At 36.9% G+C, this 16,511-nt stretch overlaps 2 protein-coding genes and 1 long non-coding RNA gene across 6 annotated transcripts; 1 reads left to right on the top strand and 2 right to left on the bottom strand.

Annotated features, from left to right (window-relative positions):
• Positions 1-141: 141 nt before the first annotated feature.
• On the top strand, positions 142-1,119 carry LOC121999706 (agamous-like MADS-box protein AGL80). The gene has a single exon (XM_042554351.1). It carries the CDS (start codon positions 448-450, stop codon positions 1,117-1,119), a length of 672 nt encoding a protein of 223 aa, XP_042410285.1. The 5' UTR covers positions 142-447.
• Positions 1,120-1,476: 357 nt separating this feature from the next.
• LOC122000473 (auxin-responsive protein SAUR23-like) lies at positions 1,477-2,171 on the bottom strand. Its single transcript, XM_042554864.1, has one exon. The coding sequence runs from the start codon at positions 2,108-2,110 to the stop codon at positions 1,667-1,669; it is 444 nt and encodes a 147-aa protein (XP_042410798.1). The 5' UTR covers positions 2,111-2,171; the 3' UTR covers positions 1,477-1,666.
• A 2,964-nt stretch (positions 2,172-5,135) lies between these two features.
• Positions 5,136-11,938, bottom strand: LOC122002423. 4 transcript variants are annotated; one of them, XR_006117649.1, is made up of 4 exons: positions 11,725-11,938; positions 10,622-10,833; positions 10,452-10,550; positions 5,275-5,321 (listed from the first exon to the last, which is right to left on the bottom strand). It is a non-coding gene; the product is annotated as an uncharacterized LOC122002423 (long non-coding RNA). The 4 variants fall into 4 exon arrangements; XR_006117648.1 differs by having other exon boundaries at positions 5,136-5,321; positions 10,417-10,833; XR_006117647.1 differs by lacking the exon at positions 10,452-10,550 and having other exon boundaries at positions 5,150-5,321.
• Positions 11,939-16,511: the final 4,573 nt, after the last annotated feature.

Here is a 16,511-nt window from a genome sequence, read left to right as displayed (position 1 = left end):
AACAGAAAGCAAAGAGACGATATAGGTTGGTGTGGTCCGGTTGGGTTCGTTTCTTTCACAGTGGTACTCATTTGGTCGTTAAATACTTTTATTTTTTTAAAAAAAAGCACAAAATCAAATTGAATAATTTTAATTTTTGAACAGGTTGCCCAAGATTCAGCTTCGGCGCTCCCTTCCAATTTGAGACGCGCATCCTAATTAATTGGATAATCACTTACCAAAATCAATTGACTCAGATCAAATCAATAATTTAAATACAAAAATAATAATACCAAATCACAATCAAATCAATGATTTAAATACGTAAATAATAATACCAAATCACAATCGCCGCGATCCCTCCGTATCCGCCTCTTTCTTAATTCTTCTCGGCTCCGTCGCCTTGCCATTTCCACCGCTATAAAAGCCACCTCCTATTCCTCGGTCGATCCATCGAGCGGTTATTTGATGGCGAGGAAGAAGGTGAAGTTGGAGTGGATCGCCAACGACGCGGCGCGGAAGGCGACGTTCAAGAAACGGAAGAAGGGGCTGGTGAAGAAGGTGAGCGAGCTGAGCACGCTGTGCGACGTGAAGGCGTGCATGATCGTGTACGCGCCGGGGGAGGCGCAGGCGGCGGAGGTGTGGCCGTCGGCGCCGGACGCCATGCGCGTGCTCTCTCGGCTGAAGCGGCTGCCGGAGACGGAGCAGAGCAAGAAGATGATGAACCAGGAGAAGCTGATGCAGCAGCGCTTTCGCAAGCTGCAGGAGCAGTTCCAGCGGCACGAGAAGGAGAACCACGACCTGGAGACGGCGCTGCTGATGCAGCAGTGCCTCGAGGGGCGGCGTGGCCTGCACGACGTCGGCATGGAGGAGGTCTCGGCGCTCGCTTGGATGACGGAGGCGAAGATAGGCAAAGTGAGGGAGCGGATGGAGGAGGAGGAGGCAAGGAACGCCAGCGCAACGGCAGCAGCGGCGGCGGCGGAGGAGCGCAAGGGAAAGGAGGTGGTGGTGGTCCCGACCCATGATTGGTTTGCGGAGGCGATGGACATCGGCGGCTACGAGGGCGTGCCGGCGGACCATGTAATAGTGGATAGCAAAATCAACTCGTGGCTGAACAGTAGTTACTACCCTTTGAACTGAGATTCAATAACTACCGTCGCCTTCTATCTTCTTAATAGCATTTCTCTGCGCATGCATTTCCATTTTCCATTTTCTATCGCTGCTGTGAATGTGCTAGAATTCAACATCAAAAACCATCTTTAGTTCGTTCTGGACCATAATTACTTCTAACAGAGAAAACAGAACGCCGAGAAGCATGCAATACTATTGACCATAATTACTTTTAATCAGAGTAGAACATCTCAGTAGATCGTGCACATCAGGATTCATCCGGTTCCAATTCCTGATTTATAATTCACAAAAAAAAAAAAGAAAAAAAAAAGAGAAAGAGGGGGAAAAAATCTCCATCAGAACTCCTGATTTATAATTCCAGAAAAAGACGGGGAAAAGGAAGGATCACATCTCATTGGAGATCCGTAGGAAACATGGATGAACTCTAAAGAAACTAGATGGAGAGAGAAAGAGATGGTTATTGTCATCGAGCCTTGGCTTTGGGGAGTAGATCCGTAAGGAGCCATGGATGAACGCTAAAGAAACTAGATGGAGAGAGCATGTGAGATGGTTATTGTCATCGAGCCTTGGCTTTGGGGAGGAGAGGTGAGAAGCTGTTGTACGAGGACGAGTCCCGGCAAGGAGAGGAAGAGGCGGCGCGGCCGCGGTCGGCGAAGAGCACGAGAAAGGCGTCGAGGGGTAAGTTGCGGAAGCGAGCCTCGTCGAGATGGAGAGCGTCGAGGACGCAACCGAAGAAGGCCGGGTCGCAGGGGAGGGCGAGGCCCCCGGCCGCGGAGCCGGGGAAGCCATACTCCTCTTCCGCGCGCTGGAGGAGGGCGGCGAAGACCGGGAGATTGAGGAACCGAGCGGGGATGACGAAGCGCCGCCGGTCATCCCCCACGTAGACGGCGAGGAAACCCGGGGGTGGATCCTCGACGAGGCGGCGGCGGAGGCTGAGCACCCGCCACCGCCGCATCACCTGCTTCAGCTGCGCGATCTGCCGGACCCGCTCCACCTTCATCGCCGTCCCCTCTCCCTACCTTTCTCTCTCAGGAATTTTAGCGAACAGGTGGAGCGCTTTATAAGACAAAGAGGCTTTGGACTGAGAGGCTATAAACTAGTAAACTACCGCTTTACTGAAACCTAACAACAATACACCACTTTTTTATTAAAGGGTATTGCTAAACGGTCAGAATCTGGCCAGCTAGAATATATGCATACATACATATGCATGAGTATTTTAGTAATTTCATATGACCACATTAATTATATGCATGCCTATGCATGCATTTTAATTGAGAGATAGAGATTTTTAGCTGGTCATATTTTGGCCAACAAAATTTACTCTTTATTAAAATCATGAATCTTTTTTATTAATCATCAAAATAATATGTAAGATTAACCTAATAATAATTTAGATGCTTAAATTTTATTCTTTTAATTTTGAAGATGGATAGAGGTCTTCCTCCTATTTAAAGTAAACTTATGTAAGACTATCTTTTAAAATATTTATAATTATTATTTATTTGTCAATATGCTCCATAACTCCTCGTGCAATAGCTACCAAATATATCGTTTTTTTGTAAATTTTTATTAAAAAAAATCATTTTATTGTATCATTTGTAATCTTGTTTTTTTTTTTTTTTTTACAAATATTAGATACGATAACAGTTGCTCAAAGTCAGCACATACACCAACACTATATTATTATGTTATTAATTTACATTAAAAATAGGTTGGACGGCTTGTTTAATATATTTTAAAGCATTTTACTTTTATTTAATAAGCTAATTTATTCTAACTTCTTATCTACCGAAAGGGCGATGAAGTCTGACGCGGACCCAGTCCGACGCGTAGGCGCGTCGTGTAGAATTGGGAATCTTGCGAACCGGATCTAAAATTGAACGGTCAAGTTCGTGAGTTGTAGAACTTATTTCCAATAATAAATATAGAAGAAAAATGATCGAGCTGGGAAATACAGTTATTCGATGCGTCATGATTGTCGTGTGCAATTGAATCCTCATTATAAATTTTAAGACACCTTTCAGTGTTATTAGAAAATTAGCTTCTAAATTTGTTACAAGCACCGACTAATAAACAAGTTAGTTAAATTGGTGAAAGTTATAGTTGCGGTCCTTTGGTGGTGATGCTTCTCTTCCTCTCATCAATTCTCCGATTTAAGGAGTTTATTTTAATTTATTATCAAATATCATTTCATCCCATTTCAATCTCTTTTTTATTTTTGAAAATATATTTATTTTTTATGATATTATAATAGTTGTCACATTATTACAGAAATTACGAGATTATTTTTTATAATCTTGTAATTGCTATAATATAATATTAACCAATATTAATAAAAAAAATAAATTAAATTACGATTTAATTTGTAAATGTTATAATTAATATTGACTAAATATGAAGTGATAATATTATAAGTTATAAACTGGACCTGCTATAATATAATTTCGTAGTTGCGCTACACCATTATCAAAAATAAGAATATTTTAAGGAATAAAAATATACTGAAGCAGAATGAAATATTAGTTTGATAATTTTAATAAAAAAAATATTATTTAAATTTTTGCCTAAAATAATTCACATCTTTATATTTTTTATTTATCTAAAATTTAAATTGTAAAATCTTCTCTTCTTTTGTAGAGGATAGTGAAAATTGAATCATTGCAATGGCTAGTGTGTAGAGTAAGAAAGAGCCAAACTCTTATTTGGACCAACGAAACTTCACTTGAGTTTGAGTCATCTTCGAATTGCGAATCCAGTGACCCTTTAATCAATTTCCGTCGTTAAATTCACCAACAACATTAACTAGTTACAGGCAGGATTTTTTTTTTTTTTTTTTTTGGGACTGAGACCCTTAGTCCGTTTCTAGATCAAGTATTACTCATAGATAGGGTTCTATGGATCTCATTTGTATAATAAGCGGTGTCAATGGAACTCCATCTATAAATGAACTGGTTCATCTTTTGGATCTCAAAGTGTGGTCCAAAATAATTGTCGCTAAAAGACCCCGTCCAAAAATGATTAGCGACGGAAAAAAAAATATCGTTGTTAATAGCTCTTAACAACAATATTGTATACCATTATTATTGATAGTAACAATTGATTTATATATCATCGTTGTAGGCGGGATTCTCTAGACCATGACCCTTGGTCCGCTTCTAGACCAATGGTCGCTCATAGATGGGGTTCCATGGATCCCACTTGTATAACAGGTGGGGTCAATAGAACCTCATCTATGAATGAACTGATCCATCCTCTGGATCGCAAGTATGGTCCAAAAAATCTGCAATCAAATAATTGTCACTAAAAGGCCCTGTCAAAAAATGATTAGTGATGAAAAAAAAATCATTGTTAATAACTCTTAAATGTCATTACTGATAGTAATGACGGATTTATATATCATCATAAATGAACGATGATCGTATATATTATCATTAATAATATCGATGATAATTATATATACCGTTGTGTATGATAACGATATAACAATTATATATACCATCTTTAGTGATTTAATCTCGTTTAACGTTTGTTAAAGTTATAATGATGATCAAAGATACCATCGTCCAAGGTATTTGTTTCATCATTATATAGATATTTTTTTTCATAATTATTACTTATACGCAATTCATATTTTAAAACATGCCAAAATATTAATTAAAGATGAAATGCATATATTTTTTATAAATATATTAATAAATGCTAATAAAAATCAAAATACCATATATACTAAAATATCATCCATTAGTTGAAGATGATTATATGAAAATCATTAAACTTGTAAAATTCATATCCATTTTTATCAAAAATATTTATTTATCTAAAATCTTGGTACACAACATGTTGACATTCTCCAAAAGCTCAAAAAAAAAAAAAAAAAATCTATTTGGCTTTTTATTTATTACTGCACTCATAATTCTCAATAGAACTGTGACCACAAACAGATGCAAGCCTCTCGAAATCTTCCAAATCTCCAAAAGCTATGCTTAGTTATAAGAAGTTCAGTTGTAATGCAATTTCATATATAAGTACCATATTGCATCTTCACTTATTGATTTTACTTAATCAAGTTTATATATTGTCTCTTTATTATTTGGACAATACTACAATACCAAAGGAAAAAAAATAAGCTACATATGGGTAAGAGAACACCTTCTTTAACCCGCTTAGTAGTGAAGTGCTCTTTTTGCCTGACTAGACTTTAACAAATCCTGAAAATGGGTAAGAGAAGTAACTTTAAAAAACCATAAGAAAACTCCAGGTTATCATATCAAACAGTTTCTTTTCACTTCCTAAGCAAACTAAGAGTAACAGTACAAGTTGCCTTAAAATGATTTTTTGTCCAATCTGCCATAAACTACTCAATTTTTTATTTATTCTGAATGTCAAACAACAAAAATTAATTTATCAATTAAAAAGCAATCAAATAGACTGATTATTGATAATATGGAACTACGGGGAGATACCAAACAAAAGGCAAAACTTGGATATTAGATTCAAAGAATAAGAACTTTACCTTCTCGGAAACATCAATTGTTAACTGCTTCATATTATTAGAACATGATTAGGAATTAAAGAGAAGGAAATAGAAGTGGCCATGGCTATCGAATGCTAAAATACCAGAGTTTCAGATTATTGAGGACGGATTTTCTAAAGTAATCAGATACTCAATGCCTATAAAGGTAAAAAAGAGCTAGTTGAATAAAGATTTATACTCAATGCCTTACACTTACACAAAGAAATAAAGATTTATAAACTTTAGGACGAGACCAACAAGCAAATGCAGAGTGTTCTGCAGGCATATCATATTAGATAACAATTTTGTGTCCTGAACCCACTAGAAATTGTAGTCGGCCTATGAACCTGTGCATCTCATCTCAAGCTGATTTCTCTTATTGTACCATCTATTAGAGTTACTTCTAATAAATATATATATAGTTTTTTTTTGTCTTTTCCTTAGCTACATAGATCCATCTTAGCATTCATATATTTGCTACAAAAGAAAGTAATAAAACAAATGGTGCTTTTTTGTTCAGCTGCACTTACATTGTGAAGATCAACAACATTTGCAGCAAAACTATAAGTGTAGGACCAATACACTTTCCCAATCTTTATAAGCTTTAAAAAGAATTAAAAAGCTAAAAGAAAGAGACACAAAAAAAGTTACCTGGTTTGCAATTAGCGGATTACTAATCCAAGGAAATTAAAGGTCACTAAAGTCTCATTCGGCTGGAGAAGCCTCTTACAGCAGTCAAAGCTCACAACTACAAAGCTAAATTCAATTAGAATTGATTACAAATGTTGATTTTAACTTTTGAGATCAGAGCTATATTTATAGTTCTAATCGAGGTGTTTGGAAGGATTCCAGGTACTTGGAAGGGATAAAACTTTATCCCCATCACACCGGATCATGACAGTGCACGTTTCGATAAGTTTTTTAGTCCGGACATCCAGAGGGGTTCTGGATGCCCGGACCGGGCTGATCTGGGCTCCACCAGGGCACGTACCGGGGGCGCCCTGGCAACCCCAGATGGTCCAAGGGCCTGGACTTGATCCAGGCGCTCGGACCCAAAAGTCAACTCATTGACTTTTTTGGTCCGGGACTTCCGCTCGCTTGGGTCTAGGTTTTCCACTCAAGCCGCTTACATGCGTAATTTCGGCCATCCGGAATAGAGCTTACTCGAACTCATCTTTCGACCTTGTCAAGCAACCTTCCGCTTCGGCTTCTCATCCCTCGGAAACGTCGCACGCCTTATTTTCGTCCGTCGGCATACTCTTCCGTAGTGTCTCGTCCCTCAGACGCACCGAGCTCGTCAGTAGGAGTGTAAATGAATCAAGCCACTCGTGAGCTATTCGAAGCTCGATTCGATAAAAGCTCGTTTGAGCTCGTTTAATGAGGCTCGTTAAGATAAACAAGCCAAGCTCAAGCTTCACAATATTCAGCTCGTTAGCTCGTGAACATGTTCGTTAAGCTCATGAATCAACTTTTAAATAAAAAAATATTAATTTTGATATTGAATTTATAGATTTTACACTCTACTTATAAAACATATAAACAAATATATTAAATTTATTTATTAGAATAAAATTATAAATTTTAATAAAAATATTATAATTTTCTCTAAATATATAATTTAGTTTTTAATGAATATTTAAATTTATAATTTATATTTATTAAGCTCGTTTAGGCTCGATAAAAACTCGAATAAGTTCGTGAGATATGCATATATTCGTTAAATAAAACTCGAGCTCGGCTCGATTATAAACGAGCTAAACTCAAACATTCAAGAGTTCGGCTCGGCTCCGCTCGATTACACCCTTACCCGTCGGCTCTCTCCCGTGCCATCATTCTCGCTAGCTGCGTCTTTCGCTTGACTTCCTATGTTCTTAAGTTCTTGCACATTTAGACACAAGGATATCAAAACACAACAAGATCTAACTTGACTTGGTTGATCACATCAAAACTACCACGGGTACTTACAATCTCCCCTTTTTTGATGTGAGCAACCCAAGTTAAGTTAGAGTAAATCAAGAAACAAATAGCAGTAAGGTAATAAATTTTGCAAGTACAAAATGTGCAAAAATTAGATAATTAGATAAATTACCCTTTCCCTAGACTTAATCTCCACTTCTCCCCCTTTGATCACATTAAAAATAGAGATTTTTCAAGAAAAATAACTTGAAAGAAAATAGAGTCTAAGGGTTAAAAAATTGACTATTATCCAGAAAATATGAGGAAGTTTAAGTTTCGCTAATTTGGATTTTGTAATTGATAAACTATATTTGAAAAAAATAAAAAAAATAGACTTGGAAAAATTTTGAAAATTTTTTATAACAGTTGAAGAACCATATATAAAGCAGATATAAAATTTTAACAAAAAATTTATTTTAAGCAGAAATAAATTCTTATAGTTTTTTACATAAAGACATATTTAAAAAAAATACTTAAAAATAATTATTAACGTCAAAAAAATGTTAAAATATTTTCTAAAAATGTAATAGAGTATACATTTTTTTCAGAAAAAATAAATTTTTAAGAATTACAATTTTGAAAATTTTTAATATTCAAAATTTGTATTTAGATAAATAATTCATAGAAAATTCACTAACGATAAAAAAAATTTCAAGAAAATTTTCTTAGATAGAGAAAAAGATAAAGTTTCACATAAAAATAAATTTTGCAAATAATAGCACTCCAAGATATTTTGAAATGAAAAATATGAATTTTGTTAAAAAATTAATAGAAAAATAATACAACAGTCAAAAAATTTAAAATTTTTCTATAGATGAGTAATGAAATTTTCTTTCTCGAACAATTTAATTTTAATTAATTTCTAATAGAAATTATGCAGAATAATTTATTTGATAATTCTAAGCATGAATATGAAATCAAATTAAAAATAAAACATGCATAATGATTTTTCAATTTAAGTATGATTTTGGAACCCAATATAGGTTCCTTTCAACTGGGTTAATCAAAAATTTCTCAGGGATATATTTTGTTGATAATTTTTTGATTTGACCCTTATGATATCTAAAGTGTCAGTTTAGTCCTTGATAATTTTTTAAATTAGAAATAGCTATATTCAAACATGCATAATTCTTTAGATTTTCTATTTCTATTTTTTATTTTTTATTTTCCATTTTTATCTTGTTGAAATATTCCAATCGACAAGATGTTGCTAATGCTACTTTTAATTCATTATTTTCTTTCAATAACTTCTTATTCTCTAATTCTAATTGACAAGAATTCTTTGATAAAATTTTAATAAATTTAAATAACTGGTCAGGAGGTAGAGATCGTACCTGACTTACCTCTCTTTTGTCTGAAGCTCCTCCTAGTGTCGCTTCCTTCCGACATTGCTCGTCCTTCATCAATGCTCTCGATACTCATTTCAGATGAGCTTGCTTCGTCTTCTTCTTCTTGGTGAGTTGCTATTAGTGCAAGTCCAGCGAGGGCTTCGATTTCCGATTCGGACAACGTTTCGTCCCGCGTTACCTTTAGATTTCGATACTTTGTTTGAATTGGCTTTTTGTTCTTCTCCTTGTTCTTCAACTTTGGGCAATTGTCTTTGACGTGCCCTTCTTCGTCGTAGTGGTAGCATTTTATCTTTCTTTTCTTTCTTTTACCCTGCACTTGATTAAATTTATTAGTTTTAAAGAACTTTTTAAATTACCTTACCATGAACGTAGTTTCGTCATCGTCGAGGGATGTTTCAAAATCTGGTTCATTCATTTTTGCCTTTAGGGCAATGTTGTGCTTGAGCTCCTTCTTCAAATCTGCATATCTAGTTTTATGAACTTCAAATGTAGAAAATAACTCTTCTAAAGTAATTACCTTTAGATTCTTAGAGATGTAATACCCATCTACTAAGGATACCCATTCAGAAGTTCTAGGAAATGTGTTAAACACGTACCTTAGCGAATCTTAGTTAGTTACCTTTTCTCCGAAATTTGTAAGTCCGAGAATTAAAAAGCTAAAAGAAAGAGGCACAGAAAGAGTTACTTGGTTTGCAATTAGCAGATTACTAATCCAAGGAAATTAAAGCTCACTAAAATCTCCTTCGGACAGAGAAGCCTTTTACAGGAGTCAAAGCTCACAACTACAAAGCTAAACTCAATTAGAATTGATTACAAGTGTTGATTTGAGCTTATGGGTTCAAGACTATATTTATAACCCTGATTGGGCCGCCTGGAAGAGTTTTAGGCACCTGGAAGGGGATGAAATTTTATTCTCGTCGCACCAGATCGCGACAGTGCGCGTTTCGATAAGTTTTTTGGTTCGGGCGCTCGGAGGGATTTCGGACGCCCTCATCGGTTTGAACTGGGCTCGACCAAGGCGCATGACGGGGGCACCTTGGTTGCCCCAGGTGGTCCGAGCGCCCAAAATAGCTTCGGCCGCGCAGACCCAAAAGTCAACACCTCGTTGACTTTTTTGGTCCGGGACTCCGCTCCAGCTCTGCTTGCTTGAGTCCGGGTTTTCCGTTCCGACTCCGCTTACTCAGGTGATTTCGGCAATCCGGAATAGGGCTCGAACCCATCTTCCGACCTTCTCGAGCAACCTTCCACTCCGGCTTCTCGTCCCTCAGAAACGTCATCTGTCTCCTTCTCGTCCGCCAACGTAGTCTTCCACAGCACCTCGTCCCTCGGGTGCACCGAGCCCGTCGATTCTCTTCCGTACTATCATTCTCGCTAGCTACGTCTTTCGTTCGACTTCCTATGCTCCTAAATTTTTACACACTTAGACATACGGAGATCAAAGCACAACAGAATCTAATTTAACTTGATTCATCATATCAAAATTACCATAGAATACTTATAATAAGATGTTGTAGAAGTACTTCTCAGATAATGTCCCGCGTGACAAAGGATGAAATAAAGATATAATCCTTAAGAAGCCATGTTAAAAGATAACAAACTTTGTGAGCAGTTTCCTGCACCTGTGAACAGTATGAGACAACAAGACATTAATTGATCAATTATTCAAAAAATCAAAAAAGTAAAGGCTCACCTTCCAATAAAGGAATTTAGCAATGTGGTTTTCCCTGCATGTTTAGGAACAAAGACAAAGCATTGAAAAACATTTCTTTGTGTACATAGCTTTTTTCGATCCAAACGCCTTTTTCTTGTTACATGAAATACTGAAGCAGGATCACCAGTATATCCAATGTAAATCAGGTTAGCTAAACTAGCCTTTGGATCTTGAAGTGTCATAAGAGCCCACTGCGACAGATAGGAAATGTTGGTCAATAACAAAGCACGACCAAAAGTGATGCATTAAGGAATTTTTATAAACTTAAGAACAAAAAAAAATAAAAAATAAAAAACCAAGATAAAGAAATTTCATAGAATATGCTAACATCTATCACAATTAAAAAAGTTCAGTTACAAACAAAAGGTCACATTTAGTATATGTAAAGGAAAATTCCAAGAAGTTATAATGAGATTTATTAACTTCAATCTGAACGCAAAAAACGTAATGATTAACATTGGTGTTGTAAAGGAACTTCAGATAAATAGTGTACCCCAAAGTGACGTTTAGAACATTCAACGAGTTACTGAAATGATAGCCAGTGAAAGTACAAAAACACAAGTGAAGAAAGTGGGATAGGAAATTCAAAATCTTGAAATCAAAAGATAACAAAAAGATAAATCACCAAATAAATTCCACTATAAACTTGTGCTCGATATATTCTTTATAGTTCACGCACTGGTGATCCAGTACATATTAAACCAACCAGGCTAAACCACTTTATACGTTGGAATCTGGTATATACTGATATAATGTGGCATCACAAATTAACTTATAAACAAAAGAACAAAGGCTATTGAACAAAGAAACAATGACAACAAAACATCTGTGGTCGGCCTATAAATGCATGAAGGGATAGCTAAACTGTGCTTTAAGAGAAGGCTAATAAGTAGCAGGCTAAACGAAACTCTGCTTCATTATTCAAAATGCCCTAATATTTCATTAGAAATATTACGATGGATAAGAAGCTCTAGACACTTTTTAAAGTTTTCAAAATGCCCTAATATCCCACTTCAGATTTGAAAATGAAATGGGAAAGAGCAAAATAAATTCAAAGAGCAGGATCGAGAAAGACAAAATACCCGGAGCTTTTGGCGATTGAGGGTTTGGCGAGTTGCTGAGACCGATCGCCAAGACCGTTGTTCTCATGGCGCTCTCTGTCGCCGTTGTCTTCTGGCGCCTCTCCTCGTTGCGGTCTGTCGCAACGTTGCAACCTCAATGCTGTTGTCCATCTTCAGCATTTCGACTTTTGCCCTGTATGTGAGTCGATGCGCTGAGAGACTATCTAAATTTGGCTGAATCAGGTTCAATAATTGCTAATCATTTTAGTATTAATCTCATGTTTATTAACTACAAGGTATTATTATTATTATTTTTAACCTAACCATCAAGATAAATCTAAAAGATAGAGAGAAGCCAGATTCAAAATTCACCATCTTATAATCAAAATTATTAATTATTATATTATTATCAATCTTTTCAACCTAACTCCCGTTGAATATAAATCATAAAATCTATTAAAAATTCTTTTTTTAATTTTATTATGAAAAATTATTTTAATAAGTTTTATAGTTAAAAATATTCATTCCATTATTATTATTGAAATGGGAAGTCTTAAAACAAGACAAATCAACCTTCCAATTAAATTAATATATTAGATTCAATATATATGTAAACGATATTGATTTCATCTAGAAATTGATAAGGATAAATTTGTCAGTGATGTGACTAGAATATTGACTGAGTTATCATGATCTGGAGGGGAAAGGAGTGATGTGTTGTTTCTATATTGACTGAGTCACTAGACCTCCAAAAAAGAGCAAGGCCGAAGGTGTCCAAAAATCTTCGGTCAATATTACCTGCAAAGTTGTTAGAAAATAGTGTAGTAAGCCAAAATAGAACTAATTACACTAATACAGTAATCTATAATTGCACCAATAAATGACGAGCATGCAATAAACGTTAATAACAGTAAGGGTTAAGAAATTGTGTATCTCCGGTCGAAGCGTCGGACGTGCCGACTGTCTTTAGAGAATTGATTGCCGCCCACGGTGCAGAGACTCTCCGACAAAATCCTCCCAAGATCCGACAACCGCTCGCGTCGCTCGTAGGTGCACTCCAAAACGAGCGTCGCACTCGGACTCAACCTCAGATCGCGAACCAAGCCTCAGAACTCAGAAAGAAGGAAGAAGAAGTAGAAAGCAAGGAAGAAAGAATGCTTTGCTTTCTGGAGTGAGTTGAGAAGGAAGTGAGGAAGTGTATTTATACACTTGAAGCAGTGCAGAGGAAGGGACGCACACTTTGCTTCTGCTTCCTCTTCTCACGCGCGGATGCGTTGTTTCGCATCCTCACGCGTCGCGGACAGTACCGAAGCGCTACGCGGAACCAAACTCTGGTTTGGTTTTGGTTCAGATCGAACCAGAACCGGAAACCAAACTGGTTTGGTTCAGACTGAACCAAACCGGCAAAAACAGATCGGGCCGCTCGTGAGCGCAAGGCCCACGGGTTGGGGATTTGCACCCCCCCTGCGCGCGTTAATCGCGCACGTGACGCCCGGTTTATGGATTTCCGGCTCGAACCCCCCAAATCCACTCGATTTGGGCTTGGCCCGCGCATGCGTGTAGGTCCTCTTATCATTGCTAAGCAAGGATGGAAGGGCTTCCTATATAAGCCCTTCCAAGCTTCTCCACTTAGCAATGTGGGACTAAAAACACTACAAAAAATGCTTTGAATTTAAAAACAAAATTCAACAATCCCCCACAAATTCAAATCATTTTAGTCAAAAACAAAGATATGTTCTGAGACTTGGTTGCAATGAGCTTTCAGTGAAAATACCTTCCGGTTTGAATTTTCACCTAAATACACCAATCTTATTCACATAGGTTTGAAGAGAACAGAGTCTTGATCTTAAACCTTTTATATGTGAAGATCAATTGGTAACAACTCATCACTGGCGACGGTTGAATCCTTCTGGGTTGGTGCATTACGACCATGCCACCAAATCTTGTTTCATAAGTGCTAAGGAGAGTTGCCTAGACCCCCCACACTGCGGCCTCACAGTTACACTTACATAGGTGAGTTCTCCAAGGATGTACTGCAAGCATCCTGTCATTAAGACCTTGAACTCATTAAGAGCTCCTAAGCTCATCCTTACTAGCAGTCAAGCATCTATCCAGGGAAGAGACTATGAGATTACATCTCAATCAATTTGATGCTTACGTTTCACCCTTATAGCTTGTTTGTACCACATTGAACCTACTTTTTGGGATCTCCAATCAAATAGGTTGTGTTGCCGCTATAGATAAAACCAGGATAGGCCTCAGTCCCATTCCCTTACTGGATCTCTTGATTTTCTCAGAATCAAGTCTTTTAGTGAATGGATAAGCAATATTGTCTTTTGAACTTACAAAGTCCAATGACACCACTCCAAGAGATACTAGCTCACGAATAGATTTCAATCTTATTCGTACATGTCTCTTCTGTTTCTGGTTATACTTGGAGCTTCTAATCTGAGCTATTGTTGTTTGATTATCACAGTGCACTGAAATAGAAGGTATTGGCTTCATCATTAAGGGAATTTTAGAAAGAAGACCCTTAAGCCAATCAGCTTCAGTTACTGTGGTATCCAAAGCACACAATTCTGCCTCAGATGTAGAACGGGTTATAATCGTCTGTTTAACAGACCTCCAAGCAACTGCACCGCCTCCAAGTATAAAGACATAACCAGTAACGCCTTTACACTCAGCAGTGTCAGCTATCCAACTGGCATCATTATATCCCTCCAGGACTGCAGGGAATCTCCCATACCACAAGCCCAAGGATATAGTGTCTTTCAGATATCTGAGTACTCTATCTAATGCATCCCAATGCGTTCTGTCCGGACAGCTGGTAAACCTGCTCAATTTCGATATAGCAAAAGAAATATCAGGTCTAGAACAATTTGCTAAATACATTAAACTACCTATTATTTGTGAGTATCTTAATTGAGACACTACCACACCACTCTTATTCTTGTGGAGAGTTTTTGAAGGATCATAGGATGTGACTATAGATTTAACTTGGCTATAGCCATATTTCTCTAATACTCTCTTAATATAGAGTGATTGAGAAATTGCTATTCCATCAGTTGAACGAGTCAACTTCAGCCCTAAAATCATATCAGCACAACCCATATCCTTCATATCAAACTTACCACTTAAGAGGGTCTTAGTCTCATTAATAATAGAAATGTTAGAACCAAACAGTAGAATATCATCTACATACAAACATAAGATAATACAATTATCACCTTTCATTTTAGCATACACACATTTATCAGAGTTATTCATTTCAAAGCCAAATGATAACATAGCTCTATCAAATTTTTCGTGCCACTGCTTTGGGGCTTGCTTCAAACCATAAAGAGATTTGACTAACCTACAGACTTTGTTCTCATTTCCAGAAACTACATATCCCTCAGGTTGATCCATATATATCTCTTCTTCAAGATCTCCATTAAGGAATGCCGTTTTGACATCCATTTGATGGACCTCAAGATGATATATGAACGCCAATGCTATTAACACTCGGATTGTAGTAATTCTAGTAACAGGAGAATAAGTGTCAAAATAGTCAATCCATTCTTTCTGTTTGAATCCCTTAGCAACTAGGTGGGCTTTGAATTTATCTACTGACCCATCAGGTTTTAGTTTTTTTTTAAACACCCATTTACATCCTATAGTGTTACACCCAGGAGGTAAATCTACCAACTCCCAGGTGGCATTAGAGATAATAGAGTCCATTTCACTTTTAATGGCCTCTTTCCAGTGTTTAGCTTCAGGAGAAGCCATAGCATCTCTATATGTCACAGGATCACCTTCTATATTATAGGTGATAAAGTCCTGGCCTAAATCCGTAGACACACGTTGCCTCTTGCTCCTTCTTGGTTCTGTATACTCACTAGATTCATCTAGTCTAGAGTGACTTGAGGAAGGTGTACCCACTACGGATAGTGGGACCTCTACGGAAGAAGGCTCATTTCTAGTAGGAATACTAGATTGAGGTGTTCTCGTCTTCATAGGAAATATATCCTCAAAAAATGTAGCATTGCGAAGTTCTACAATAGTATTTGCATCTATTCCAGGAATTTCTAATTTAATAATCAGGAACCTATATGCAATACTATTTTGAGCATAACCCAAGAAGATACCATCTACGGTCTTTGGACCAAGTTTTTTCCTTCTGTGTTCAGGTACTAGTACCTTTGCCAGGCACCCCCACACTTTAAGGTATTTCAAACTTGTCCTTCGGCCTTTCCAAAGCTCATATGGGGTTTTATCCATTGACTTCATTGAGACTCTATTTAGCACATGGCATGCAGTGTATAGAGCCTCCCCCCACATAAAGTTGGGTAACCCAGAACTGCCTAACATGGAATTAATCATATCTTCAAGGGTTCGATTTTTCCGTTCTGCTATACCGTTGGATTGAGGACTATATGGAGCAGTTACCTCATGGATTATACCTGTATCTTGACAAAATTTTTGAAACAGGTTCGAGGTAAATTCTCCACCCCTATCCGACCTTAACCTTTTAATAGTTTTATCGGTTTGATTCTCAGCTTCAGATTTAAAAATCATAAATTTATCTAAAACTTCATCCTTGGTTTTTAGCAAATAAACATAACAATAACGAGAGTGATCATCAATGAAGGTAATGAAATATCTTTTATGATCTCTCGTTATTACACCGTTAAACTCACAACAGACAGTATGAATCAATTCTAAAATATCAGAATTTCTATCAACTGATTTGAAGGGTTTACGAGGTTGTTTATATTGCACACAAATTTCACATTTTTTCTTATCATTTATAGCATGCTTAGGGATCA

Source organism: Zingiber officinale, chromosome 7A, assembly GCF_018446385.1.
Source record: "Zingiber officinale cultivar Zhangliang chromosome 7A, Zo_v1.1, whole genome shotgun sequence".
NCBI classification, from domain to species: Eukaryota; Viridiplantae; Streptophyta; class Magnoliopsida; order Zingiberales; family Zingiberaceae; genus Zingiber; species Zingiber officinale.
Note: the sequence above shows the minus strand (reverse complement) of the source record. Positions and strands in the feature narration are given on the sequence as shown.

Coding starts and splice junctions, on each gene's coding strand:
- LOC122000473 (XM_042554864.1), bottom strand. CDS start 2,110: ATGAAGGTGGAGCGGGTCCGGCAGATCGCGCAGCTGAAGCAGGTGATG.
- LOC121999706 (XM_042554351.1), top strand. CDS start 448: ATGGCGAGGAAGAAGGTGAAGTTGGAGTGGATCGCCAACGACGCGGCG.